Source organism: Brachyhypopomus gauderio, chromosome 13 (genome assembly GCF_052324685.1).
Source record: "Brachyhypopomus gauderio isolate BG-103 chromosome 13, BGAUD_0.2, whole genome shotgun sequence".
In the NCBI taxonomy this organism is placed as follows: domain Eukaryota; kingdom Metazoa; phylum Chordata; class Actinopteri; order Gymnotiformes; family Hypopomidae; genus Brachyhypopomus; species Brachyhypopomus gauderio.
Genome location: NC_135223.1, coordinates 5,811,750 through 5,838,138, shown reverse-complemented (window position 1 = coordinate 5,838,138; position 26,389 = coordinate 5,811,750). Strand labels below are relative to the sequence as shown.

General features: G+C 39.3%; 1 protein-coding gene across 1 annotated transcript; it reads left to right on the top strand.

Moving 5' to 3' along the window:
- Positions 1 to 651: 651 nt before the first annotated feature.
- On the top strand, positions 652 to 25,955 carry LOC143473456 (uncharacterized). The gene is made up of 2 exons (XM_076970462.1): positions 652 to 790; positions 19,158 to 25,955. The coding sequence occupies exon 2, from the start codon at positions 19,245 to 19,247 to the stop codon at positions 20,892 to 20,894; it is 1,650 nt and encodes a 549-aa protein (XP_076826577.1). The 5' UTR covers positions 652 to 790; positions 19,158 to 19,244; the 3' UTR covers positions 20,895 to 25,955.
- The last annotated feature ends 434 nt before the right edge of the window (positions 25,956 to 26,389 follow it).

The following is a 26,389-nucleotide window of genomic DNA, read 5'->3' as shown; positions in this document are numbered from 1 at the left end:
GTGTAACATAGCATACATTGACACTGTATTACTGCACTATAAACATGTGGCTTCAATAACATATGACAGCTACAGAATAAACTTATTTGATATTGCAAAATATAGTGATAGAACTAAAGATAAGTAAATAATAAACAATATACATACAGATGATACCACGAAAGACAAAGGATGAAGGCAGATGCATGTGGATTACTGTCAGTCATCAAACACCAGAGAGGCAGTGAAAGCTCACCACAAGTTGGATGCATATAATCACTTTCTCAGTGGAAAAGTTAGGAATATTTGTTTCTACTGTGCAGAGGGAATCAGAATTGTATATGGTGAAGTTGGAGCAAACTGCCAAACATGTCAGTATTTCTAAAACATACTGCACATGGTTTCTTAGTAAGGAGTGGGGGTTCTGTTTTGTTAAACGCTATATTTAATCATATATTTTCTATGGTTTAAACATTTCTTCAACTTATCAGAGACAACCGTCCGTTAAAAAACACTTGAGCAACATTTCTTTTTTAATTAGTCGATTAAAAAAAATTAATGTATAGTAATATGCATGGAACGAATGTATACTGATTATAGACGCTTAATATTTGTTTTTAAGTTTTGAAGGATTACGTGACCCCCCTTTATAAACCACACAGTGGTTTGGTCCACTGCCCTACCGTCACCATCGTGCATTTCAGACCACAGGTTTCTTAACCTTAATATCAGCATCCGTCGTTTAGTTGTGTTGCATCTATTAGTCTACTGTGTTGGTGTCTGGACGTGTTGGACTACTGGTTGACCTTATGTAAGTACTTAACTTAGTAGTACGTAACACGAACACGTAACATTTTTAACCAGATTATTTTGTTCGTTCCGGTACCTCACGATTGAATCTCGTGTCATGCTAAGTTGGTCGAAAATTCAATGTTGTAAGCTGTTTTTATAATAAATGATCTACCGCTAACTAACCCAGCCAGATATATTATTTGTTACTGTACAAATATTACTACATTTGGTTCTTTTGTTTAGTAGCTCAGTGACAAAGAAAAAAGCTAGTTAGTAGTAGTAGTATGCTAGTAGTTTTGTTATAGTTATTGACGTGCGCTTCGGATAATACACCGGCGAAAAGGAATAACTCACTGAACACGGACATAACTGGTTAAACAGGAAATAATATCATTCCTTTACTGTGTACAAAAAATATACAATTTCTCCGACATTTTATCTCGGTCAGAGTTGTCGACTGGTGCAGTAACAAAGCTTCCCGCGGAGCATGCGCAGTACACATGTTCACATGACTGGTGATAGCTAACAATGTAAATGATAGGATTATCACGTGTCGTTAAAATCCTTGAAAGTTTGTGAATCTGAAAAAATAAGTTCAAGGCCCTGGAAAGATTTTAAAAACGGGCATAAAAGACAGCCGTCCTTGAAGGTCCTTGAATATTTTAGCGGGTTTGAAATTTCACATGGATGAAGACCTCGGTCAAGGAATAATAGGGCACAGTTGGTAGGAAGTCAATATTTACAAAAGATTGCAATGAAAAAGATTGTCATGATGTTTTAAATTTCTCGTCCTTTTGATGAAAAATATGATCTGATATGATGTTATAAAGATTTTAAGAATGTCTGCAAAATGATTCCTTTAGCATTGATTTAATTATCGGTAATCAAAAATGTCATTTTATTTTCAGAGTTGACTGTTTCGATGCCCATGTTAAAAGTAAATGACTGTAACTTAGTTGACTTCAAGTGTAATTAGATTATCACTGATGGTACGAGACAAAAGATATAATAGAGATTCTTTCAAGAGACATCCTAATACAAATTATAAAACATTTACATTTATGGCATTTTGGCAGACGCCCTTATCCAGAGCGACTTACATTTTTACCTCATTTTTATACAAGTGAGCAATTGAGGGTTAAGGGCCTTGCTCAGGGGCACCTCAGTCATAGCCTCAGGTCTGGGAATCGAACCCACGACCCTCCGGTCACAAGACCAGTTCCCTAACTACCAGGCCATGACTGCCCACAATGGCTTGTCAAATAGCCCATATCTTCTAAAGTACGGTAAAAGAGACTCATTTCAAAATAATAAATAAGATACATCCTGTAGCCATGTTTCTTGAAAGAAGATTTAAACTTGATGTGGATTCATGAACCTTTTGTAGGTCAGAAGATGAATCCCAGGAGCATTTGTTTTTTCATGTCAATATTCACAAAGTTTTTGCATGGACACTAGAAACTGGATTCATCTCAAACTTAACATTCTTTCTTTTGATACCATTTTACTTTATGCGGAAAAAGTTCGGATTTCTCTGATGCAATAAATGTAGTTGTACTTTTAGCTAAATACCACATTCATCACAATAAGTGGAGTGGTTAAAAGCCTTCTTTCTTTATGAATTAATTTAATTCATATTATTCTTCATTAAGTAGATAAAAAAACTTGGAAAATGCTAGAATCATCTCACACCAGATTTCTCTAGAACAGGGATGCACAACTTGAAGGAGGAGCCGGGCCAAAAATAAATGTAAAGCTGCTTGAAGGGTGCGAGTTTAAATTGTCGAGCGGGGAGGGGTGGTGGCAGGGCCAGCGCCAGAACATATACAGTGAGGGGGCGTCAGAAAATTTCGGGGGGGGCGAACGTAAGAGTTGTTGAGCGGGGGGGGGGGGGCGGTGTAAAATAAATGGGTCTTATTTTACATTGAGGGGGCGGGACGGGACACCTCGCCTGAGGGGGGCGACGCCCCCATTCGCCCCCCCGTGGCGCCGGCCCTGGGTGGCGGCGAGTTTATATTGTCGAGTGGGGGGGGGGGGGGGGGGGGGGGGGGGTGGCGAGTAGTGTAAAATGGAGACAAATTATGTCGCGATCGATTCTTAATGTTTACTTACTCCCGCGGTAGCCCAAAAAACAACACTGCTGGTTCGTCGTTTGTCGGCGGGCCAAATTAACTGAGCGGGCGGGCCGTATGTTGTGCACCCTTGCTCTAGAAATCTATAGTTCTAATCTCATATGGCTTTGCTCCTCTGTTTTATACATGTACTGAATGTGTATGTGCATGTGTGTATTATTGTTATTATTATTATTATTGCTATTATTATTTGTCTACTGTCAACGTGTCATTATTTTGCCAGCACAAGTTCATTTAAAATTACATTGATTCTGCAGGACTTCTGCTGATTTTTACTTTGCAAACGTTTGGTCATTCTCCTGTAGAGAAATTTGTTTGTTTGTTCAGCACTGAAAGATAGTGTTTCCTGTATGTAGTTAACTCACGTGTAGCCGCTTTAGGTGAATGTCACCTTCTCACAGGTGCATTGCTAAATTGCCAGTCATGTTGAGTGTGAGTGAGGTTTCCGTTGAATCAGCGCTTAATGTCATGCACAGAAAATTTCAGGATGCATGGCTTGAAATGACAGTCTTATGAATTTGCGTTGTATTAACATCGTTTTTTGATAACATATTCAGGGGTAACAGTAGGTAAATGGTGCCAGGTGCAGTCCTAGAATTTGAGGAAGTTGGTCCTGGAAAGTCATTTAAAGGTCCTTGAATCTGATGTTAACCAAGGTGTGGGAACCCTGAAAAATGCATAATTCAGTATATTCAGACAGAGCATTATTTTATTCAAGTGAATTATTCAGTTATTTTCTCCATCTATATTTATACAAAACGTTTAAAACATAAGATAAACAATTTTTAAAAGTACTGTATTAACATAGTGAAAATTATGTTCTGCAACACTACTGTCTGCTAGACTTACGAGGGGGGTAGCGGCCGCAGAGATGTCCACACCGTGCCGTCTTTTTATGTGTCGCCAGGTTCGTTGTGCTACTAACGTATTTGATAGCCCCACGGCATTGTTTGCAGATTGCGTGCGTCTTGTCAAGTTGACCACCTCGCTTAAAAAATCCAAAATATTGCCACAGGTTTGATTTGTGTGTCTTTTTTTGTGCATTAAATATATTTGTCATTGCTAATGCTCTCGTTTCCCTCCATCTTTGTTGTGTGCGTGTTTGCGTCAGTACCTGAGGACACGATGGTGCATTTATGTTGCCTCGAAAAAAAAAATATCAATAAAAACATGATTTTTTTATGAATCATAAAAAGTATGTTGACTCTGTAAATACGTTAGAATAAGGAATAGATGTACTGGAAAACAAAACACCCGATTTAACCATGGTATTTGCCGATGCAAAAAGGTTAGAGTCGATGCACCGTAAATTCGCCCGCAAATTAAACCCGATGCACGTTGAATCTACCGGTGCAGTCAAATCGCAGACGTGTGCAGATTCACCGATGTGAATCTCCCCATCCCTAGTATAAGGCCTTTGAGAGGCCCATTTTTTTAAATATGTAAAATAATTGGCAATTTTCTAAACATTTGGAATGTAGTCTAAACATGAATGTCTGTGAAAACTTCAAACAAAGATATTTTAGTGCTTTTAAACTCAAATGAATAGGGCAACAACCTTAAAAAAGTCATTTGGGGCAACCGCAATTTATCTTAAAATTAATAGATTTCCTTAACATAACTTATATTTTTATAAGTATCAGTACCTAATTGAACTGTTTAAGAAAGATATACTGATGTGTCATTTCATTTATTGCAAATAATGTAAATACATTTTATCTACGTATCTATCTCATAAAGCAATTCCATATATTTTGTGGGTAGATATAGTGTCCACTTATTCATGTTATACCAAAGAATTATATTTCAACCAAAATGGACAGACTTTTTTTTTTTCTACAGAATTGAATATCGTTGGTTACCCCACATGACAGGTGGTCGCCCCACATGAGGAAAAACAGCAGGCAATTAAGTCTATTCATTGATTTTGATAGTTAAAACCAGGCTTCCCACACCTTGGTTAACATCAAATTCAAGGACCTTTCAATGACTTTCCAGGACCAGCTTCCTCAAATTCAAGGACTGCACCTGGCACCATTTACCTACTGTTACCCCTGAATATGTTATCAAAAAACGATGTCAATTCAATGCGAATTCAAAAGACCGAATGCCATTTCAAGCCATGCATCCTGAAGTGTTCTGTGCATGACATTAAGCGCTGATTAAACGAAAACTTAATTCACACTCAACATGACTGGCAATTTAGCAGTGGACCTGTGAGAAGGTGACATTCACATAAAGCGGCTACACATACAGGAAACACTAGCTTTCGGTGCTGAACAAACAAACAAATTTCTCTACAGGAGAATGACCAAAATGGTATCAAAAGAATGAATGTTAAGTTTGAGATTAATCGAGTTTCTAGTGTCCATGCAAAAACTTTTGAATGTTGACATGAAAAAACAAACACTCCTGGAATTCATCTCATGACTTACAAAAGGTACATGAATCCACATAAAGTTTAAATCTTTCAAGAAACATGGCTACAGGACAGTGGGGAACCGTCAGGGCCCTCTATGCCCTCTCAGAGGGCCTAAAATATTCTTAAAACATATATATATATATAATTATCCTATTTTATTTTATCTACTTACAGTTTTACAATCGACATCTAAACAATTACAAAAATATAAGCAAATCAATTATTCAACCGTGTCTATTCAATCTGTGTTAGAAGGTGAGGGGTTAAGTGGAAGCCTGTGAGCCTGTGTCTCCCCCTATCAGGACTGTGATGCCCGCTGTTCGTTTACAGAGGGCCTGGCAGTTATAATTCAGCATAATACCAGTTTCAAATGACCGTAAAATTGACCAATCATATCTTCCCTCTAACTGTGCGTTCACACCGAAAGCGATAAAATCGCTCTCCGTCGCCAGCATCGCATCGCGTGTCCAACATCGCCAGCGTGCAGCACGTGACCGATATGCAAATCACGTTTTTTTAAGCAGGACGCAGTATTTATTTATTTAATTAATTTATTCTATTGATGACAGGACACACGATTATAAAGGAGTGCGTGTATAAAACATAGTGTGTGTATAAAACACATAGTATATGGTCACGGTTTGCTACTGCTACAGGATATATCTTATTTATTATTTTGAAATGAGTCTTTTACTTTAGAAGATATGGGCCATTTGACAAGCCATTGTGGTTTTATAATTTGTATTAGGATGTTTCTTCAAGTGTAATAACAAGATTGTCATTCACTTTTAACGGGCATCGAAACAGTCAACTCTGAAAATAAAATGACATTTTTGATTAATTGAATTAATGCTAAAGGAATCACTTTGCAGACTTTCTTAAAATCTTTACAAGTATCATATCAGATTTACATTTACGGCATTTGGCAGACGCCCTTATCCAGAGCGACTTACATTTTTATCTCATTTTTTATACAAGTGAGCAGTTGAGGGTTAAGGGCCTTGCTCAGGGGCACCTCAGTCATGGCCTCAGGTCTGGGGATCAAACCCACGAACCTCCGGTCACAAGACCAGTTCCCTAACCACCAGGCCATGACTGCCCCTATATCAGGTCATATTTTATGACAATATGATATATGACAATATTTATGACAATTTTATGAAACATTATGACAATCTTTTTCATAGCAATCTTTTGTAAATATTGACTTCCTACCAACTGTGCCCTATTATTCCTTGACTGCGGTCTTCATCCATGTAAAATTTCAAACCCCCCAAAATATTCAAGGACCTTCAAGGACGGCTGTCTTTTATGCCTGTTTTCAAAAACTTTCCAGGGCCTTGAACTTATTTTTTCAGATTCACAAACTTTCAAGGATTTCAAGGACCCGTGGGAACCCTGTAAAACACATTTAATGAAATTTTATGAAGAATCAGCATATCCATTTCATTTAACACAGACATCATAACATTAACAGTTTCCTCACTGTTTCATTTGACACAGACATCATATTAATATTTTCAATACTAATGCATTAAACACTTGGACATTGAACACCATTTTCCTTTTTCATTTCATTAATCACTTAAACATACATTGTTTGCATTTTCCTTATGATTTCATTTAACACTTGAACAGAACAGCATTCTGCAGACACATTGTAGGCATTTCTTTAACCCCAGCTATTTCTGAATGCTACCCAGTCTTTGCAGGTCAACTTTGAGAAGCATGAAGTTGCTGGCTCGGGTTCTGAAATGACAGCATGAACATCTTTCCTAAAGTAGAAAGTAACATCTGGAGTTTGTGGCCAAAAGAACAAGTTCTTGTCATCAGACTGTCGCATACAGCTGATCTGCAATTCCTCTTCCACAACCTTTAGGACCTGACCTACATATCGAAGCTCATCGTAGGTTACTATCACAAACCTTCCACATATATCTTGGACACTTTCTTCTTGCCTGGAGAGGTGGAGGTGGAGAGCTTGACGGGTCCTCAGGTTTCTCAGTTTGCCGTATGGTGGCTTTCAGGTCTACCATTATTGGCTGGTAACAAGGGGATGGACTCATCTCTAAGCGCTTGCAGAAGCAAGATACTTCCCTGTGTTATCTTTGCAGGATGTGATGACAACTTGGTGGATCTTCATGGTGCCTTTTACAACCTCCAAATTGCCAGGAATCAACTTGTCCCTTTTTTCAATGCTCTCACTTGTCACCCAGTAGAGAGTGATACTTGGGCTTCTTTTTGTCAGCATCTCATAAAGAGCTTTTGGTGTCTGCAGCTCACCTCCTCTGTTAACAGAGATCCGCTTCTCTCTTTATTGCCCCACCAATCCCATCTGGGGGCCCCTTTCCATGAGATTTTTCAGAGTAATTTCAGGTCACATTTGTAAATCCTGAGAGGAAAGGCACAGTACTGAGCAAGTAAAAATTATTTTTATTTCAGTACTGTTACAGGCCCATCACTCAGAATATGGAGAGTAGTGATTTGTGGGAAGGATTCCCGAAGCTCTTTCAAGATCGGCTCTAGATGTGCCCATACTGCCCGTTCATCATGGCGAAGGCAGTCAGACAGTGTTGCATAGGATTTGGTTCCATGGACAGTGTACAGGACTGCTGTGTGAATCGTGGCCTGTTGTCTACTGCCACCAAAGTGAAAGGACTGGATCTCTGTGCTTAGCTTACATGCATAGTTTTCCGAAAAGTCTATGTGCAGCACAGCTTCACACTGTGATGTTTTGTTTGAGGAGGCGGAATTGCTCTGCCTGGTGGAGCCAGTTGAACTGGTGGACTGCCAAGGCTTCTAGTTTTTGATGGAAAAGCTCAGTCACGTCCTTTATGGTTCCGCTCAAGGTCTGTTTGACCACGTTAGAAAATGTTTTTTCTCCATTAGTGGATGTCACCCTCTTCCACTGCTCCCAGGTGACTTGTGTGCTGTTCTCTGTGTCAAGGCACTCTACTTGTTCAAAGCATGTGCGATCCATGCAGGCTTTATTTTTGGTGTCACACACCAACATGCCCAGCAGCTCAGAGATGCTTTTTGTTTGTAGTACTCCTCTGCTGTAGAGCTTGTTGACCAGCAGGTGCACATTTTCATGCTCCATACATGCACATGTCTCCCTATCTTGGACCCTTGGTTCTGTTACATAGAATGACTGTCTTCAGGTGAACTGCCTGTAAGACAGATGGAGACTCTTATCCATCTCATTGTCGTAAAGTGTATGCAGCTCTTTCAGTGGCTTTTGTAAGCACACGTCTTTGATACTTCAGTTTCTTTTTGGTGATGGTATCTTTTTTGCCGGATAAAAGGCAACTGTTCTCATCTCGTCAAAAAACTAACAACTGCTTGCGCTCTCTGTGTTGCCATTTTTTTCTTACCTTTGGGTTTGAACATCTCACTCAGCCGTACCCTTTCTTTAGCCCTCATCTCACTCTTTCTGGCTTTTTCCTTTTCGTTTATCATCTTTGCTAGTTTTTTTCCAGTTTTCTGTTCTTCTCACGTAGTTTACGATTCTGAGCCTGCAGTCTCTTTCTCTGGTGTTTTCTCTCTGGTGTAGAGGACATCCGTGGGTAGGGGTGGGCGATATGGGAAAAAAATAGTATCACGATTTTTTTTCATAAAATCACGATTTCGATTTTTTTTATCACGATCTTCCATCCAAAAAAAAAAAAATTGGGGCTACAAAGCTTTCTTTTTAAGCAGATTTAAATGAATGATATTGCAATTTCCCATGTGCAAACATTGTAAACAAAAAATGTAAACACACGTGACACTGTCACGTAGGGCTACGCCCCCCTCTCCTAGCTGTCACTCCGGTTTCCCTGTTCCTCGTGTCTGTTGTTCCCTGCTCCTTGAGCCCGCCTTGTTGTGTGTTTCTATGGTTTCCCCACGTCTGCCATGCCCATGTCGTTATTGTCTTCACCTGTTTTCATAGTTGCCAGGTTTGCGGTTTTCATGCCAAATTGGGCTTGTTTGAAAATCCAGCCACGGGTCAAAATTCTGGGGTCGCGGGGTGCGGTTCTTTGGGCTACTTTTGAGTTGGGCCACCACGGGGTTACAAGTCAACACAAAGAATTGATTGCGGTATAATATTTAATTTGTCTCCATTTTAAACACTCGCCACCCCTCCCCCCCCTCCCCCGTCAACTACTTTGGGCTAGTTTAGGCTGCTGAAGGGTGGGTTTTACACTGACTTTGTGCTGGATATTTTTGTAGGACCTGGCAACCCTGACTGTTTCTAGTCTAGTTCAATGTATTTATAGTCCCCGTGTCTCCCATGTTTGTATCGGTTATTTTGTGCTACTTACCTGTTTATTCTCTTGCCTCGTTCGTGCCCTAGTGGATTTAACTGTTTGTTTCGTCTTCGTCGTAAGTGCCGTTCAGCCTAGTCTTTGTTTCCCCTGCCTTGTTTTGTTCTTTGTTCCACCATGCCCGTTTATATTTAATGTTCGGACTGCCTACCTGTTATGACCCCTGCCCGGTATTACGACTCTGTCCATTTTATAAATCTCGCTCTCCTCAGCGTTTGTGTCTGCCTCCCTGCTCTGCGTCACGCAGTTCCTTACACTGTTAAAGTGCACTATTGCACTAAATATTTCCCAGCACTTTAAACTTAAAGTTAAATATTTATACATATAGTCGAAATGATTCGATATAATTCGCTTTTTTATCACATTATTTAATGGTGGTTTATTTTCGAAACGCCCAATCTTAACGTCTTCACGTTCTCTCATGTTTCGTCCTGGAATTACAAGAAGCTCGTATTTGTTAACAGATAGCAATTTGTTGTGAAACGAAGTAGTTTCAAGTACTTTAGCCTAAATTCCAGCACTTTTCAAACCTGAAACACAAAGCAACATTAAAATTAGTCAAGTAAATGTTCCTTCCCATTTTTGAGGGATGTTTCTTTATACTACCACATATCGTTCGCGCGAGGTGTGGCGGAGTCGCGCGCTATGGTCACTTGTGAGACGGCTGCCTGCATTGTTTCACTTTCGGCATATTACTTGGGATGTCTACGTCTCAAGTGATTGAATACATTTGTTGTACTGGCATCGGACGTTTTCATGTGTTCACTTTACATATCGCTGTAGTTTGGTCTTGGTCAGTGGAAGAAAATCCGAATCAATTTCAGATTACAGAGCTGGATTTCCTCTTCTTTACCAGCTCCTCGGTTTGGCTTTCAGCCCTCGTTGTCCACACAGTTTTTAGTTTTTACAAACACAACATGGAGGCGTGGAAGACACACAGTTCGCTGTGATTGGTCAGTCCAAAGCCGACCGCTTCGGTGGGAACCAGCATTAAAAAAGTCATTGCTCTGATTGGCAAAGGCGATCTATACGATTTCTCTAATTTGGTAGATCGCCTGCGATTCTCCACTCATTATCGCCATTCACAATTTTATATCGTCATATCGTGCACACCTATCCGTGGGTTAAATTCCTCCTCGAGAGGTAGGGGATTCACCACAATTTACCCTGGATTCTCGTGCCGCTCATAAAGCCCTATAGCAACTAAAAATGGTGGGGTGTTTTCCAAGGATGGTGGTGTCATTTCCTCTCCCTGTAATCTTTTGATGCAGCCTTCCACTTGGCTTTCTGTTTCTGCCTCTCTCTGATAGTTCATCTGACTTAATGTATCTAATTGTGCCCTTTTGCTTTCTTCTCTGGTAGCTTAAACAAATTATTGTATAACAAATTATTCACATTAGTATACTGTCACTGATTCTGGTGGCCTAAGTAACATACATATGTGATATTACATTTTATATAATAGATTTTCCCTTTCTTTTTTCCTGGCAAGATAGACAGCTCTTGCAGGATCTGCATTGATCCGCTGCCTGTAGCGAGTGTCTTTACTTTGCTTGTTAGTGTGGCCATCTAGAAAAACGTTATATAGTCAAACATACGGAGTTAGAAAAGGAATTGAAAAAGTAGAATGAATGCTTAATATTCACACATTTCTCTGATTAAAACACAATAATCAAAAAGAAGTAAGCTTAGTCATCTCTGACGTAGGATGAAAATGACTGAAATCTAGAAAAAATATATGTTAAAATCAGAGGTGGAAAGTAACTAATTACATTTACTCACATTACTGTAATTGAATACTTTTTGAGTAATTTGTAATTTTCTGAGTAGTTTTTGAAATGTAATTTTTACTTTTACTTGAGTACATTTTGACCCAAGTAGTTTTACTTCACTACATTTGAACGCCCTCACATTACTGAGTAAAAAAATATTGATGGTGAAAAATTAAATGCGGGCAGAAATGTAAACTTCTGAGTCCCAGAACTGAAGGCCAATTGCATGGCATTGCCTTGCACGTGCCCTTTCCATTGTCTCATAATCAGGTCGTAATCTGGTGCACTTTTTTTTCCAAAAGGATGAGATTGTTCTATTTTTAAATCTTCTATCTATCAGGTTCTGTGGGATCCTGTGGACATTTTATTGTGAATAGTGGGATCCGGTGGGCACTGTATTTTGAATAGTTGGATCCTGTGAGCACTTACTTTTAAATTGTGGGATCCTATGAGCATATATATTTTTTTTGATGTGGGATCCTGTGGGCATTTTATTGTGAGTAGTGGAATCCTGTTGCATTTTAGTTTGATTTGTGGCATCTTGTGGGCACTTAATTTTGTGTGCATTTTGTTTTTTGAATAATTTGTCATTTAAATTTCTTTATTCTTATCAGGCATGAAAATCTGTCACCTTTCGGCGAAATTCGCCATTTTGAAGTTGAAAATGGTGACCTACGTGAATCGAGTAGATCCGATGAGTTTTTTGTTTGGGGGGGGAGGGGGGGTCGGGAGATTATATGTATATATTTTAATTATCATATTGACTTAATAAGCAAACAGAGCACTTCCGAAATTGGCAATTTCAATGACAGTGGCCAGCAGTTTCCGCCCAGAACCTTCATAGAGGCCAAATAGCGTTTCAATCATACAAATGTTCTTCATTCATGTTATTCATTTACTGCTAAGTGGGACGAGAAGCAGGACCTAGTGCTACACCGGGGACAAGGCAGAAGAGCGTACGTTTACCACTACATTTACCAGATCGTACATTTTTAATTGGGTGGATTTAATTGGGTTATTAATGGTTTCAATCGTTTTCATATTTTGCGGTAAAACAAAGTTACTGCCGTTCACTACAGCGTTGAACACTGTCAGATCTAACCACAAGCTCTTGTGATAAATAGGTAGATAGATGGGCCTATTAAGTTCGCGTCAACCCCGTGTAGTTAACGGTGACATAAAATAAGAAACAAGATTTTTTTTTTCTAGTGTGTCTGTAGTTGTAACTGGTGAATCCAGGGACGTGTGAGGATCACATTCGCACCAGGGCTGAAAAGGTTGAAGATGAAGTTGTAAACACTTGTCGTTTGACTCTACCCTGTGCTTTAGCCCAGGTTAGAAAATAAAAACACGTGAACCTGGTATTTTTACACTCATTTTCGCCGCTGATGTATTTATTGGTTCATTAAGACGTAATGGTTTTGACTGAGCCATCCGGAATGGCGAGAGCGGCTTCTTGCGTTTACGGATTGCGTTTACATTGAATCCATTGACATGACAGTCAAAAAATTTTTTTTTATGGATTTTACTATATTTTACGGAGCCCGTAAGGTGACATCATGTAAAAAATAAATAAATAACGCGTGGCCACGACTTAACACGTGGGAACAAGATACTAACGTCGCCTTTCACACGCGACAACAAAGTTTATTTTTTCACAGCAAAGCAAGCAGATCCCAGGGATGTTCGCGAACTGACTGCCCAAGGAAGGTAAACCTGGCTTTATATAAAGTAATACTTACTAACGCGTGCGAACAAGATAATTAAGTCGTTCGCATGCGTTAGTAAGTCGTGGCCACGCGTTATTATATTTTTTACATGATGTCACCTTACGAGCAATATTTGGCATCACCTGTCGCTGTATCCCCGTACAGCAGCAGCCACCCCCCCGTCGCAGTATACCCATGACATCACATGCCCCCCCCGGTCTTCTCACCTTTTTAACCCCTGACCCATTTTCATGCCTGTCATATTATAGTGTTGTCCATTGGACAATAGGACTGAAAATTGTTTGCACTTTATGGTACAGGTTGTGACTGTCCTTGTGCTGTGAGGAAGTATGTTCCTGAGCCCAGCTGGTCTTTTTGCAAGTGTGGATGTGCATTTAAATACACTATGAAATCGATTAAAATAACTTGTGCTGAATTTGGTTCATGATTCATCCATGCATTAAATAACTGAAAGTAACTAAGTAACTTTTACTCAAATTACATTTTAAATGAAGTAATTTTGTACTTTTACTCGAGTAAATTTTGAGATGGGTAATTTTACTTTTACTCTGATGTAGATTTTAGGCAAAGTAATGATACTTTTACTCAATTACAATTTTTCAGTACTCTTTCCACCTCTGGTTAAAATATAGAAAGTTATTTAAAACAACTAAATGCATATAATGAATGAAAACATTTGCATACAGAAACTACAAATACAGGATGTGTTTTCTATCATTTAAGCAATCAGTGGTGGTCGCCCCATATGATGTTTTCAAGTTTAATCAAATATAACAGGCTAATGCTTAGCTATAGAATCCAAGCTAGCTACTTCCCACCACATATCACTGATACATTTAAAATAAAGATTTGCACATAAAACTTATTATTTACAGTTTTAGGTTGGTCGCCCCACATGATATCAAAATGTGACGTATACACTGCAGCAGTTATAAAAAGGATTCATTTGTAAAAATGAGAGTGACCACTCACCTGCTAGTTGTCTCTTTGGGACCCTCACCATGAGGCTGGCTGATGCAACATCATCTTTGAGATGATTGTCAAAATCAAAGTCCCTTAATTGTACTTTCTTGATGGTCGCCCCAGATAATATTTCAGACAATGAACATATTCGGACATGATTTGTTTGTTTATTATGATGGAAATGTGTGTACAAATGTTTCATAACTTTAACTTTAAAATTATGCCACATAGGGTAAAAATTATATTTAAATTATTTTAATTTGATTTAAAACCAGTTGTCCAAAGTTTTCATACTTCAGATAGCAGAAAATGGCCAATAGCCAACACGTTTAAAGAAATAAGAGTGGGCCTATGTATAAGGGAGGTGTTAGACATACATGTTATAATTTTATTCATTTTAATGTTTATTAATGGGTAAAAAGTTCAGTTGGACAGAAATGCAAGCGTCACGTCTTTGACCCAAATTCAATTTTTAAATCCTGCAATCTACAAATATTTCTCATCCATTTGGAAATAACTGATGTGCTAAATAGTAAAGCACAAGAAATTGTGTGATTTTAATATATTTGTGTATTCAGCAATCTCATATGACTAGCATGCTAATTACGAATTGCAGCATTTTCTTTCATCGAAGTTCCAACTTGTGCTAGGCTGTGTTAAAATTATTAATCTCTTAAATTTGTAAAAAAATGGTGATACTTACCCAAATTAAAAGTTGCTATATATTAAAATTGTCTAAATCTGAGGGGTCTTTCCAGATTTAAGTTTTCATGTAGCTTTCAAAATGGCCACCACGAAGAGGGAACATTGACAGGATGTTATCAGAATATGCAGCAGTATGATTGGCTTTAAAATGAATGAAATACTTAAAAAACAACTACATGTATTGATTTAGTTATCAAGCGGTATAATAACTTGTTTCTTTATTAGCATAATATGACAAAACAGACGGGTTTAAAACTCAAATGCTGATCCCACAGATCTCAAAGACCGTTACCAAAACTACATGCACTCTAGGTAACCAACATGCAAGCTTGAAATAATGCATGTTATTCCAGTCATTTATTTTGTCTGCACTGAAACAGGAATGAATGGTAAAAACACATTATAAGACTCTGAAAGACCAAAGTCTGAAAGTTACAAGGTTGCTGGTGTAGGTCCACCATGTTATATCAAGACTAAAGTCAGTGCAGCTGTCTACCTGGACATTTTTAGAGCATTTCATGCTTCCCTCTGTCAACAAGCTTTTTGGACTACCAGCAGGACTTGGCACCTGTATGTACTGCCAAAAGTACAAATACCTGGCTTAATAACCACAGTAGCGCTGTGCTTGATTGTCCGGCAAGCTCACCTGACATTATAGAGAATCTATGGGATATTGTCAAGAGCAGGATGAGAGTCACCAGACCCAACAATGCAGTCGAGATGAAGGCTGCTATCAAAGCAACCTGGGCTTCCATAACACCTCAGCAGTGCCACAGGCTGATCGCCTCCATGCCACGCCGCATTGATGCAGTTATTCAAGCAAAAGGATCCCCACCAAGCCACCAATTCCTCAGAAATATTTGTTATAAGATGATCATCTTTAAAAAAACAAGCTTTGGACAATTATTCCACCAAATGACGGGGAATGTATATGTACAAAACGTTATAAATGATAAAACATTATAGCATAAAATAAATTAAATCGTACAGTAAAGCTACTGTACTGTATAATAAATATAACATGAGTATACTCTCATTTCAGAGTTCCCACACCTTGGTTAACATCAGATTCAAGGACCTTTAAATGACTTTCCAGGACCAACTTCCTCAAATTCTAGGACTGCACCTGGCACCATTTACCTACTGTTACCCCTGAATATGTTATCAAAAAACGATGTTAATACAATGCAAATTCATAAGACTGTCATTTCAAGCCATGCATCCTGAAATTTTCTGTGCATGACATTAAGCGCTGATTCAACGAAAACCTCACTCACACTCAACATGACTGGCAATTTAGCAATGCACCTGTGAGAAAGTGACATTCACCTAAAGCGGCTACACGTGAGTTAACTACAGCACTGAAAGCTAGTGTTTCCTGTATGAACAGTGTAATTTTAAATGAACTTGTGCTGGCAAAATAATGACACGTTGACAGTAGACAAATAATAATAATAATAATAATAACAATAATACACATATGCACATACACATTCAGTACATGCATAAAACAGAGGAGCAAAGCCATATAATGATATTAGAACTATAGATTTCTAGAGAAATCTGGTGTGAGATGATTCTAGCATTTTCCAAGTTTTTTAATCTACTTAATGAAGAATAATATGAATTAAATTAATTCATAAAGAAAGAAGGCTTTTAACCACTCCACTTATTGTGATGAATGTGGTATTTAGCTAAAAGTACAACTACATTTATTGCATCAGAGAAATCCGAACTTTTTCCGCATAAAGTAAAATGGTATCAAAAGAAAGAATGTTAAGTTTGAGATGAATCCAGTTTCTAGTGTCCATGCAAAAACTTTGTGAATATTGACATGAAAAAACAAATGCTCCTGGGATTCATCTTCTGACCTACAATAGGTTCATGAATCCACATCAAGTTTAAATCTTCTTTCAAGAAACATGGCTACAGGATGTATCTTATTTATTATTTTGAAATGAGTCTCTTTTACCGTACTTTAGAAGATATGGGCTATTTGACAAGCCATTGTGGTTTTATAATTTGTATTAGGATGTTTCTTAAAAGAATTTCTATTATATCTTTTGTCTTGTACCATCAGTGATAATCTTACTACACTTGAAATCAATTAAGTAATTTACTTTTAACATGGGCATCGAAACGGTCAACTCTTAATTATCGGTAATCAAAAATGTCATTTTATTTTCAATCAATGCTAAAGGAATCATTTTGCAGACATTCTTAAAATCTTTATAACATCATATCAGATCATATTTTTCATCAAAAGGACGAGAAATTTAAAACATCATGACAATCTTTTTCATAGCAATCTTTTGTAAATATTGAATTCCTACCAACTGTGCCCTATTATTCCTTGACCGAGGTCTTCATCCATGTGAAATTTCAAACCCGCTAAAATATTCAAGGACCTTCAAGGACAGCTGTCTTTAATGCCTGTTTTCAAAAACCTTCCAGGGCCTTGAACTTATTTTTTCAGATTCACAAACTTTCAAGGATTTTGGGGACCCGTGGGAACTAGAGGTGTGCCAAAAAATCGATTCATATATCAAAAATTGATTCTCATTTACTATGATTCAGAATCGATTTTAAATGTCCCAAAATCGATTCTAAGTCGCGTTACGTAATTACAAAATTACGCGAGACTTAACACAGCAGGTTCTGGGACACACTCGTGTGCGGAAAGGTTTCAAAACGGATGAAGGAAAGAGATATTCAACCTGTTCCGTCTTCATTTAAGGCAAACATATGGGTTCATTTTGGTATTTACGAATGCCAGGGAAGACCAAACTTGACACAGTGTAGCTGTTGTGCAAGGCGTGTGTAACGCGGTGAGCACGGGAACGTACACACTGCGTGAAATAATATAGAGAAGGGTGGACACGAGTGCCGGCTCGCAAAAGCAAGACGTTTGACACTCGTCACATGTATTAGCGAGAGGGAAACGCGCACAGCGACCCAGAACAAACAAACAAAACACGGCAGACTCAACGCACAAGAGAATAGAAACCAAAACCGTGAGGGCATGGAGCAAATAGAAACAAAAAACAACGCGGAAAATACAACGCGGGAAAAATAACAGTTAACCGTAGTGAGACGGGAGAAAGAAACAAAACAACAACAGTAACTAAAAAACAGCGCGGATAAATGCAACGCGAAAACGAAACCAAGGACGCCAGAAGTAATTGGCAAAAAACGCCGCAGCAAAATAAAACCCTTCCCAAAAGTAAAGGCAAAACGGATAGGAAGAAATGCAGGATTGGGAAAACTTGAGATGGGTCAGGAAGCAACGCAGGAGATAGATACTTGAATAAGTAAAGAGAAAGCATAACAGAGAGAGGTGGCGAGACCATTAAACGATAAGCAATCACAGAGAAAGCAGAGACTGGCTGAGAACGTACGGTTACACTGGTTTAGTCTGGGACTAACGGCTGGGGGAACAACATCCGAGTCAGCCCTGACAGCTTGTAAAATGAAGCTCAAGAATTTTGGTAACAACAAAAAGCATTTTATTTTACCAAAGCACATTATTTTTGTTAATAAAATGTGAGAGACACTTTATTTTCTGTATGTGTCATTCTGTCTTGCAAAGCAGACTGTAGTAGATCATGCAGATTTTATAGACTTAAGCAGAAATTTTTATAAACCAAATCGTTTTTTGAATCGAAAATCGTTTTGAATCGAAAATCGATTTTGAATTGAATTGTGGCCCCCAAAATCGGAATCGAATCGTGAGATAGTAAATGATTCCCACCCCTAGTGGAAACCCTGTATATTGCTGTTGAGAGAAATGATAAAGGAATGGTGACGCTGTTATACACAGTTATCTGTAAAACCATTTTAAAGTACCATGAAAAGATTGCATTTTTATGACTGCTAAAATTTTTTGTTCATCCTCAAAGTAGAAGTAGATATAGGACCCTACTAAATTCACAGCAGTGAGAATCACATTACAAACCATGAAAAGAACATTTTACCCATTAAATGTGACATTTTCTGTGATCTCTTGGTGCTGCCCATAGATTAATTATCTGATGCAAAGAGATCCAATCACACTGCTGGAACTCATAAGGAGCTTCAACAGATCAAAGCAGCTCTGCAGCACCATGAGAGAGAGAGAGGAAGGAAAACAACTTTGAATATGAAGTTGATGAGCCCTACAAAATAAAAGTCCCTATAGCCTGAACAGTGGCACTGGATCAAACAGAGAGTGACGTGTATCACAAATTGGACAAGTGTTTTCATTTTAGTGAAGGAATGAAGCCTAGCTCTTCTCATGATGGTTTTTAGTATGAATGTCTTTAGTATAGTGCAGAGCCCAACACTTCTCATAATTGTTTGCTCTTTTTTCCCTTTAGAAATCAATACTGTCCATTGACGCATCTTCTCCGGCAATGTCTTCTTTCCTAAATATGTCAAATTTACCTACATAAACACATTTATCTATGAGGAGTGTCAGACAGCTGAAATCAGGAAGCATGGAAAATGAGAAAAGCTACAACTGCTCAGAGTGTGGGAAGAGTTTTACTCGACAGGGTAATCTCAAGCAACACCAGCGCATTCACAGAGGAGAGAAGCCGTATCACTGCTCAGAGTGTGGGAAGAGTTTTAGTAAGCACAGTTATTTCAACGAACACCAGCGCATTCACACAGGAGAGAAGCCGTATCACTGCTCAGAGTGTGAGAAGAGTTTTAATAATAAGACAAATTTCCACAACCACCAGCGCATTCACACAGGAGGGAAGCCGTATCACTGCTCAGAGTGTGGGAAGAGTTTTAATAACAAGAGTATTCTCGACAACCACCAGCGCATTCACACAGGAGAGAAGCCATATCACTGCTCAGAGTGTGGGAAAAGTTTTACTCAACAGAGTCATCTCATCCGACACCAGCGCATTCACACAGGAGAGAAGTCATATCACTGCTCAGTGTGTGGGAAGAGTTTTAGGCGTGACGGTAGTCTCCAGGAGCACCGGCGCATTCACACTGGAGAGAAGCCGTATCTCTGCTCAGTGTGTGGGAAGAGTTTTAGGCATGATGGTAGTCTCCGCAAACACCAGGACATTCACAGAGGAGTGAAGCCCTATCACTGCTCAGAGTGTGGGAAGAGTTTTACTCGACAGAGTTGTCTCCGCAAACACCAGCACATTCACAGAGGAGTGAAGCCCTATCACTGCTCAGAGTGTGGGAAGAGTTTTACTCGGCAGAGTAGATTTCAACTGCACCAACGCATTCACACAGGAGAGCAGCTATATCACTGTTCAGAGTGTGGGAAGAGTTTTAATAATAAGAGTAATCTCCACAACCACCAGCGCATTCACACAGGAGAGAAGCCGTATTACTGCTCAGAGTGTGGGAAGAGTTTTAATCAGCACAGTTCTCTCAAAGAACACCAGCACATTCACACAGGAGAGAAGCCATATCACTGTTCTGAGTGTGGGAAGAGTTTTAATAATAAGGGTAATCTCCACAACCACAAGCGCATTCACAAAGGAGAGAAGCCGTATCACTGCTCAGAGTGTGGGAAGAGTTTTATTACACAGAGATATCTTCAACTGCATCAACGTATTCACACAGGAGAGAAGCCATATCGCTGTTCAGAGTGTGGGAAGAGTTTTATTCAGTACTCTAATCTTAAGCAACACCAACACATTCACACAGGAGAGAAGCCATATCACTGCTTAGAGTGTGGGAAGAGTTTTACTCAACAGAGTAGACTTCAACGGCACCAGCACATTCACACAGGTGTGAAGCCATATCACTGCTCAGAGTGTGGGAAGAGTTTTAATAATAAGAGTAGGCTCCACGAACACCAGCGCATTCACACAGGAGAGAAGCCATATCACTGCTCAGAGTGTGGGAAGAGTTTTAGTCAGCACACTAATCTTAAGCAACACCAGCGCATTCACACAGGAGAGAAGCCCTATCACTGCTCAGAGTGTGGGAAGAGTTTTAGTCAGCATACTAATCTTAAGCAACACCAACATATTCACACAGGGGAGAAGCCATATCAGTGCTTGGAGTGTGGGAAGAGTTTTAATAATAGGGGTAATCTCCACAACCACCAGCGTATTCACGCAGGAGAGAAGGCATAGCACTCAATTCCACACACAGCGCACGAGCCTATTGGAGTGTTTATACTGGACGTGTCACATTCTTTGCAGTAATCTCCGAAACAATATGTGGTAGTGTAAGGAAATACCCCTTAAAAACAGGGGAAGGAACAATTACGGTAAAGACCTAATTACCTTCTCTACATGGCTGCCCGCCTACTCGAGGAACACTGACATGAGGAGAGATGACCCTTTCCAGAGATCCATCCTGGGCCGGCCACCTCCCGCCTAACCAAATATGATGGAGGACCAACCCACTGCTCTGACTAACCAGTGTGGATGATGGATAAAGGATGATGGATAGGACTAAACAGGAATTACATAAAGGACTCATGTTTATAAATATATATCAAAATGGACTCACATCTTTTCCTTTTTTTCTCTCTCTCTAAATTTTTGTCATGGAGACCATGACAAAAGGAGGATTGTCAAGGATTGTCTGCCTGCCAGAGGAGGATGGGTTCCTTCCCCCCCCCCCCCCCCCGAGTCTTGGTTCCTCTCAAGGTTTCTTCCTCATGCCCTTAGGGAGTTTTTCCTTGCCACTGTCGTCCTTGGCTTGCTCACTGGGGGCTAGGACTCAGACACTTGTAAATCTGCTTTGTGACAACAACTGTTGTAAAAAACCGCTATATAAATAAAATTTGATTTGATGACATGTAAAATGGGCCACTTTTTTGGTAAATGGTTTATAAGACCATCAAACACGCTATACCTGAGATTTAAGGATATTTTTATAAATGGACCTAGTTCTCTTAAACCTATTTTTTGTTTAAAAATGTAGGGAAAATATTGTTTTAGATTTATAAGAGTTAGAAGCTCAGCAGGTTCCCTCTTTATCTTTGTCTCAAAGTTCAGTAAAAATGGGCCAGTGAAATGAGACGGCACAATTAAAAATTAAAATTTATTTTTAATTTTAACAGTAAATTGACTGTCTTTGTTGTGCCATAGAAACAACACCATGAAACATTACATGAAGTAAAAAGTTGAACAAATACTTCTTTATTAAATGCATTTAGATCATCACCACAGACACCAGCCCAACCAGTCCTCTGTGACCTTTGATCCTTCAAATCATGGTTTACGCTCTGGCAAGCTGTGCAGGGGTGTTTGCTAATCTTGTTTTGTATTCTTTTTAAATGTCTTTGTTTAGTTTTTTCAAGGTGCCTGTAAAAACATTATTCTTAAATATTTTTATTTTTTGTAAGAATACACCAAGAAATTACATTATTTTGATCTTGTCATTTGGATTACAAAAGAACATTGTGATTTAGTACATGTCATTCTGATTAGCAGAAGGGCTGCAAATAGTGTAATTCAGTATGTAATCATGTACGCATGTGTGTGCGTATATTGTAACCTGCATCAGAGAAATGTGCAGAGACAGAAAGAACTGTTATCTGGCTGTCATCCCTCTGCTATAGCTTACCCATCAGCTGTTTCTGTGTACAACTGATACGTCTGTTTTTTCCACTACAAGCAGGAAAGCTCCATATTAGGAATACACGTGAGATGAGAACAATCTACTGTGTGTCGGTATGTTGGAACATACTGTGCTTAGATAAGACATGTAACCTGCCTGCTAGAATTGTACTGCTAAAACAGTATTTTATTTATTTTAACTTTTATTTTACCAGGAAATATCCCATTGAGATTGAAAATCTCATTTTCAAGGGAGACCTGGCCAAAAGGGCAGCGCAAACATAACACAGTTGCATTTTACACATAAGACAAAATTATTCAAACACCCTATGAAAAACAAGTGCATGTCGGCGGTGGCGACTATCAATCAGAAAGTATGTTTGCACCCTCCTCCGAAACCGCACCTCTGAATTTGGTTCCTACTGATTATTTGTTCTGATTGCAAAATGGAGGAGAGATTGATAGTGGCCGTCTCTGGATGTCCCTCACTTTACGAGGTGTCACTATTTATTTACAGGGACCTCGTAAAAAAAAAATGAAGCATGGCAAAAGGTGTCAGAAATGGTCGGGGTACCAGGTAAGTTTAATTAGCTTATTTCATGATTTTAAGTGCCATATGAAACTGGAAATTATAGCTAGCATGTATAGCTAGTCAGACCCTCCAGAAAGTCGCGATGTTGCGATTTGCAACTTCAACGCAACTTCAAGCAAACCCCGCGAATTCAGGGCGGTGTTGCAACTTCAGCCAATCACCGCAACTTTCCCGCAAATTTGACCAATCACTGATGTCGTATTGATGTGACGTCGACAAACTCCCGCCTTACTTCCGTATATACGTTCAAGAGGAGCAGACTGAAAGCAGCATGAGCGACGAAAATAACGGCAAAAAGATCGGGAAAAGCAGTATCCCGGTACACTACATGAAAGCGGGGATAAACTGTCCAGATCAGACCCGCGAATTGATTATCTATGGCCCCCTGGATGATATTTAATTACTATTAGAACCGGCCCGCAGGCCACAGCCGCCCGATGGTGTTTTGCACGCACAAACACTACATTCCCCACAATGCAACGGTAATCCCGCGAAGTCACTGCAGCGCACGCAAGTGGCGAGGGTCTGAGATAAAGTTTATAAGTTTAAACTTTAAACTGAGATAAAGTTTAAAGTCAGAGATAAAGTTTATTTATCTCTGATCCATATCTATGAGTTACTAGTTCGCTCTGGCGCCAACCACTGGCGATCGATCTCGATATAATACTTAATTTGTGTCCATTTTACAGGCCGCCCGGTAACAACTTACGTTCGCTAACCCCGCCCCCCCCGTCAACAATTAATGTTCGCCACCCCCTCCAGGTTCAAATCTCACTTCAAGCGATCTTGAAAAGTTGGCAACCCTGAATAAATAGGTAAATAGATAATTAAAATGTACTACTAAATAGAGGAAACCATACAACATTTACTCCCTATTGCAATGTACTCACAAAAAAGCAAAAACACACCGCAACTTCCATCGCAATTTTTTTGAAAAACACCCGCAACATCAAACATTTTAGCCCGCAACAATCACAAAAAAGGCCCGCGAAATCCTGGTGGGACTGGCTAGTGTACTGGAAGTGCAATATGTTCTAAAATGGTGGAATCATCATTATTATTATAAAATTCATATAGTCATATTGTTAAATAGAAAACTTATATGGTGTGTGTTTGCTAATCACATAAATCAAAGGTTCATTTTAAAAAGATTTTTATATTGTGTTCATTAAATACTGGAGGAGTGCAAGAAAAGGTGGAAAAATTTGAGGGATACGTTCCGGAGGGAAAAGACCAGGAAGAGAGAGAGAAAGAGGAGTGGAGCAGGAGCAGTCATCGCCCGCCCCTTGCGCTACATGGGGATGATGGGCTTCCTCAACCCCTTCATGGAAAGCAGGCCTGGCAGTGGAAACATGTCTGGAGGGGTTGGGGAGCCCATGACCCAGAATAGTCAGGGTGAAGAAGATCAGAGTCAGGGACAGTGTAAGGAAGTGCAGGAAGAAAGAGGAGAGGGGCAGGATTCTTCAGATGAGGGAGCTACTCCATCAACTTCTGAACCGGCTCTGTCTGCTACACCAACTTCAGACTGTTAGCAGCACTAGAAACAGTAGCACATCTCATCAGGGTCCTCCAATTGAGGACCCTGATGAGATGTTTTCCCGCAGCTTACTGGCTGATTTTAAAATGTTCCCAGAGAGGAAAAGGGACAAATTAATATTTTAAATACACCAGTTTATTTATGAGGGAAAGTGCCAAGAGGCAGATGCCAACAAATAGTTTTTGTTAGTTTTTTATTAGTGTTAAAATCTTTGTTTTTACTCCCTTGTTCTCTCTCTCACACACACACGCAAACACAGAGTGAGGTGCAGCTGACACAGTAAGCTTATTTCCCTCATAGTCTTGTCAGCTGCACCTTGCTGTGTGTGTGTGTGTGTGTGTGTGTGTGTGTGTGTGTGTGTGTGTGTGTGTGTGTGTGTGTGTGTGTGAGAGAGAGAGAGAGAGAGAACAAGAGAGTAAAAACAAAGATTTGTTTAACTCGCCTGTTTTTACTCTTGTTCTCTCGCGCACACACACACAAAGAGAGAGAGAGGTGCAGCTGACAAGACTGCGAGGGGTGTCAGTAAGCTTATTTCCCTCAGTCTTGTCACCTGCACCTTGCAAAAAAGTTTGTTTAACTCACCTGTTTTAATGGATGTTCGTTGTTTTTACTAAGTTATTGTTGTTTTTACTAAGTTATTGTTGAATAAATAAATAAACAGTTTAAATTTCATTGTGTTCAGTTTTTCTTATATAAAATATAATAATTTCCTTAAGTGCTTTAAATGGGTGTAATAGGAGTGAAAATATTACAGTATTACATTTGTATTGCATTGTAGTTTTATTAAGTGCATTAAGGAAAATTTATGTTACTGTGTATGTACGAAAGACTGTCGTTCTATCTTGTTGTTTTATATAAGTAGTTTGTTCTCATTGCGTTGCTGTACATTAGTCCGGGCTTGTAGAATGCACACGTGCAGCGTCTGTTGGTCCTTGCCGTAAGGATAGGAGAGAGAACTTTGTGCAGCGGTGTGTCTCATCTTCATCTAAAAGTTGTGTGTGTCAATACATTAAAAAGTGAGTTCAATATTGTTAGTACTAATGTAGTACATGCTACCACGAGTGTGATATATGTACTAGGTCGACGTGAGCCGTTATTATTTCGACCTGTGTTATTGTTAGTTTCGCTAGCGAGCTAATTAGCATACCGGTACGGGAGAAATTCAGTAGCCTTGTTAGCTCGTTATGAGCGATTGAGTAATTTACAGGTGTTCTGTTATATCATTCAGTTTATCTACACATGATCGGTGATCTGTTAGATGTAACATTTTCATTCATTGGATTGATTTCCGTTTGTCACTACTAATTTCGAGGATGTGTTTGCTTAGCCTTGTAGTAATTGATTGAATGTACTATTAAAGTAATTCATCTGTTTTTTTTCTGTAATTACAGCCACACACATACAACCCTCTACACATATCGTCACGGGCATCTATCCCAATTCATGTCTGTATCATCCATCTCTCATCCAATCCTTGTAATATTCCATGTTCAATAAATAAAAGGTGGATAACTAAAATCTTTCTGAGTCCAGCTCTCTGACCGGAGCTGCCAACCTCCAAAGTTCACCAGATCAGCACACATTAGAGCCAGTTACTCTTTTTCAGTGTAAATGGAATTTGTGCTTTTAGTTATGGTGGGTGGCTCTTAAAAGAGCCTTTGTTTTGACTGTTTTGAATCTTAGGCCACAGGCTGCCAGGCAACAGCACCCTCTGAAGAGGAGAAGTAAGAGGCATATGACTCCCTAACTCGTACTGCCTCTCAGGATGAGTTGTTGCTACATAATCTTCTGGCATCGTGAAGAACAGCAACATCACCTTCACTGCTGAGTGAGACGGGCTCCTAAAAAATTATGCAGGACACATGTGGCCTTCACACAGGTCTGCATTGGCAGGACTGATGCCAATGACACACCAGTACATGCGCCATT